Source organism: Lactuca serriola, chromosome 7 (assembly GCF_051521515.1).
Source record: "Lactuca serriola cultivar US96UC23 chromosome 7, Lser_US96UC23_V15, whole genome shotgun sequence".
Classification (NCBI taxonomy): Eukaryota; Viridiplantae; Streptophyta; class Magnoliopsida; order Asterales; family Asteraceae; genus Lactuca; species Lactuca serriola.
The window spans coordinates 177,084,919-177,089,110 of record NC_136414.1 but is presented as its reverse complement, the minus strand read 5'-3'; the positions used below and the strand labels follow the sequence as shown (position 1 = coordinate 177,089,110).

Here is a 4,192-nt window from a genome sequence, read left to right as displayed (position 1 = left end):
AAAGAATGTGTACGTACAATAGAAAATACATAAGAATACACTTGACACGTTTCGTTAGTATTTATAATTATAATAATCACCTCTCCTTATGAAAAAAAAAAAAGAACAATTAGTAGTCTAAAAGAGAGCAAAGTGACATATTTCATATGTAGAGGGACCTCATGGCTCATTGTCACACTCAAATGGAACAAGGTGCATCAAACATCCAAAATATTACTAGTATTACTTAAGAACATGAGTTCTTTAACAATGAAAATATTACCTTCTTTTTGCTTGTCTTGTAACGAAAGATATTATCCATACATTTCTTTTTCTAGAAAGTTTCTACGTCTCTACCTATTCTTACACATTATGACAATCTTATCATAACCATGATTATTCATCATTGTTGTTCTTTAATTGTCATTTTATCTAAGATACGTGTTATAACATGTTAATCATTTTTATATATTATGAAATAAGATCTTTAATTTTTTTTCTCCTACCAGATGTATTTAATGTATCATGTTTCATTGTTTAAATAACATATGGGTTGGTATCCCCAAGCATATCTATGAAAACATATTCATATGTCTATATTCTATAATACATGCTTTTATAAACATCATGTTACATAACATTATTGCAAATTTGCAATTTCTACAACATATTATACACTTCATTATTGACTTCTATGATGGAAATTAAAAGCACATATCACCACATTTGATCAATATGGTTGACATTTTTTTTTTTTTTTTGATATGGACAATCCCCATGATCTAAAAATTCATAACGGTTGATACTTTTGACTATACTTTCCATTATTTTCTAACTTTTATTAATCATATTAACTTTTAAGTATTAAGGGATTTATTAATCATATTTCATAAATGATGCCTAAAGTTTATAGGTTATATTATTTGGTCGAAGCGCAAAAAAATTATTATGTTGGACTTAATAGAAAGTTTTAATGGTGTTAGGAGAAGGGCCAAATATGCCACATTTCAAACCATGCACACTATTTGTATCAAATTTTTAAACTTGGACCAAAACAGTAAGACACTGCCAACAAGGACAAAAACTATAATTTACTCATAGTTATTGTACGAGTATATGAATACAGAAAAAGAGGACAGATTTTGAAAATAAATAGATTACTATTCCATTTTAATAACTATAAGTTTTGCATTGGAACTTTTACAGGAATGTTAAAGAATAACAAGTTGCTAAATATTCCAATTGAGTATTCAATCTTTCTAGAAAATACAGGTATAACCCTGGTATTTACAGAAGATACACTTGACACCTACAACAAAATTGTTATTTTCACTTTGCACCCTCTAACTTTACAAATCTGAACTCAAGCAAACTATTTTAGTATTCTTTTTCCCTTTCTTTCGTTTAAAGACTATTTCCTATTTTTGTATTGGTAGTAATTCTGGTTGAAACTTAAGTTACGTTTAGACCCCTTATTTTTCAACAATATGCAGCTAAGCCCCTTCCATAACCAACGCCTTTTCTTGTGTGTAGATGGCCACCCGTTAACATGACTAACGTGCGCCCTACTACTCCTCTTCACCGCCAGCCCGCGTACCTCCGGCGGCCGGTACATGCGGATCAACGGCCACTTTATCCCGTCGAAGAAAGGGTGCCGTTTAATATCCGTTGCACCCCTGGTGCATCCTAGCCGTTGCTGTGGATCTTTTATCAGTAACTTCTGTATCAAGTCCTTAGCCTGCGCCATCCCTCTCGCGCTATCTTCATCAAACCTCACATCACTGGTTGATGCTATATTGCGCAGGGTCGACTCCTTACTTCCTCCTCTAAACGGCGTCCTTCCGTACAACAACTCATAAACCAAAACTCCGAACGCCCACCAATCAACACCGTTGCCGTGGCCATTTCCGCTGATCAACTCCGGCGCTAAGTACTCGTGAGTCCCGACGCACGATTTCGAGAAGGCTGTCGTCGGCTCCGCTACAAACTCCGTTAATGTTTCTTCTTCTGTATAGCTCCGGCCACTGTATAAACCGAAACAATCACTGTGTTTCTTCCTTGTTATCTTGTGAATCCTTTTTTCCAGTTTCGGAACGACGTCGGCGTTGAAGCACAAATCGAAGTCCGACAACATAATGTGTCCGTCTTCTCGGATCAAAATGTTCTCCGGCTTCAAATCTCGGTAGACGATCCCAAGCGAATGGAGATATTCGAGAGCAACCAACACTTCAGCGGCGAAAAACCTAACGGAATCAATTGGTAGCCGGTAGTTAGGTTGCTTCCGGAGCAACGAATGAAGGTCTCCGTTAGGACAGAAATCAATGAGGAAGCAAGTGTAATGAGAGACTTCAAGGTGAGCGTAGAGTGTAGGAAGAAACGGGTGATCCAGGGAGGAGAGAATCCGAGCTTCTGTTTGCACATGTGATAGCTTCTTCGACGTGAGCGAGTTGTTATCAACAACCTTCAAAGCAAAACTCGCGTGATCGTAGTCGCGAAGGCGGCAAAGGAACACTCGGCCGAGATTTCCAGATCCGACATGGCGGACGAGCTTGAGGTGGCGGAGGTGAAGCGTGCCGTCGGAGGATAGATTTGTAGCAGCTCTAATCGCCGACCAGTTCGTGTCTGATTTCCGGTGGGGACGAGAGTGGAGGTTAGGGATTTCAGTGGAAGGGGTCCCCGCGGAGACAGAGGACATGCGATCATTGAAGCTCAAGCATAAACTGGAACGAGCAAGACTTGAGCGAGCACTGGTGGTGGCGATGGAGGTGGAGCTTGTGAAGCTGAGATCGAGATCGGAGTCGTGGTGAGAGAGACCATTGTAGTGATAATCTTCTTCCATTGTTGAAGGGTGTTATGAAAGTGGAGGAGATGGGAAGGGTTTACTTATAGAGAGGAAGAGGAGTGAGTATTTTAATGGAGGTAACGTGTCTGGTCTGGTTGACTCTAACTGTAGAAGGTGCTTGGTTGACTAAAATGGAAGGTGTGGTAACCGCGTAGTTACATTGGGAGTTGGGACCACCAAATTTTACTTTGTGTTTATCCATCAATATTATTATTGCAAACCATACCTTAAAGACTTAAATAATATTATTGAGTTAGATTGTTGTTAAAGAAAGAGTAATGTGTTAGAACATTATTTTTATAGACAATGAAAAGTCATTTCCCAAGTGGTTGAATCAAAATTGGATGTCATTAGAGGTTGTTTCATGTTTGTCGTGTAGGTGTGACCTCCGGGTTGTACGCGGTCGTGTAAAACCTAAGGCTATGTGGAGTGGTCACTACAAACTCACCGGAAAAATGGTGTCACCTCTGCGCCATGTTATCTTCACCACCAACCCACGCCACTATGGAAATGGTCACCACTAACAACATTTACTTTTTTTATTTTTATTATTTTTTTAACATTTTGTTAAGTAAATAACATAATTTTTAAAATAGGTAAATTTTTTTATTTTTCATAACACTATATGAAATAAAAAAACATAATTTATAAGATAAATAAATTTTTTGAAAATACAAAAAAAAAAACTTTTCATTAATTAAAAACATAGAAATTTAAAACCTAAAATTACTAAAACACACATAAAACCTAACAAATCAACTACTACACTACTTAACTTAAAAAAAAAAGTAAAACACAAAAACCGTAGAACAATACTACTCGTTGTCATCATCATCATCCTCATCCTCATCCGCCTCGTCGTCACCGTCTGCATTCTCGTCGTAATCATCGCCCTCATCCTCTTTGTCTTCATCGTCATTTCCCCTTGGTGTTGTCTCCCCCATATGATGTGTTTCACAATTTTGTATTTCCAAAACCCTAGAGAAGTATGTCAGGCTGCCAACTTGTATTACTGCAGGTGGGTTAAGTGCATCGTTGTCGATATATGAACAAATAGCTCTGCCCTCTTCTTCTATTATCATGTTATGTAAAATCACACAGACAGTCAACACTGTCGTTAGTTTTGCCCTATCTCATGTTCGTGCTGGTTGCTTGATTATGTGTCATCTTTGTTTTAGGACGCCAAATGCTCTTTCAACGTCCTTCCGTGCAGATTCCTGTGCTAACTTGAACAATTTTCGTTTCTCATCGGCTGGAAACGAAAAAGACTTAACAAATGTAGCATACTCTGGGTATATCCCATCACCTAGGTAATATCCATACTTGTATTCATTTCCATTCACAACGTATGACATATCTGGTGCTTTACCC

At 37.8% G+C, this 4,192-nt stretch overlaps 1 protein-coding gene across 1 annotated transcript; it reads right to left on the bottom strand.

Moving 5' to 3' along the window:
- Positions 1–1,205: 1,205 nt before the first annotated feature.
- On the bottom strand, positions 1,206–2,854 carry LOC145062465 (serine/threonine-protein kinase WAG1-like). Its single transcript, XM_079010069.1, has one exon. It carries the CDS (start codon positions 2,816–2,818, stop codon positions 1,391–1,393), a length of 1,428 nt encoding a protein of 475 aa, XP_078866195.1. The 5' UTR covers positions 2,819–2,854; the 3' UTR covers positions 1,206–1,390.
- Positions 2,855–4,192: the final 1,338 nt, after the last annotated feature.

What these genes read in the sequence shown, in the direction of transcription:
- LOC145062465 (XM_079010069.1), bottom strand. Translation starts at nt 2,818, where the DNA reads ATGGAAGAAGATTATCACTACAATGGTCTCTCTCACCACGACTCCGAT.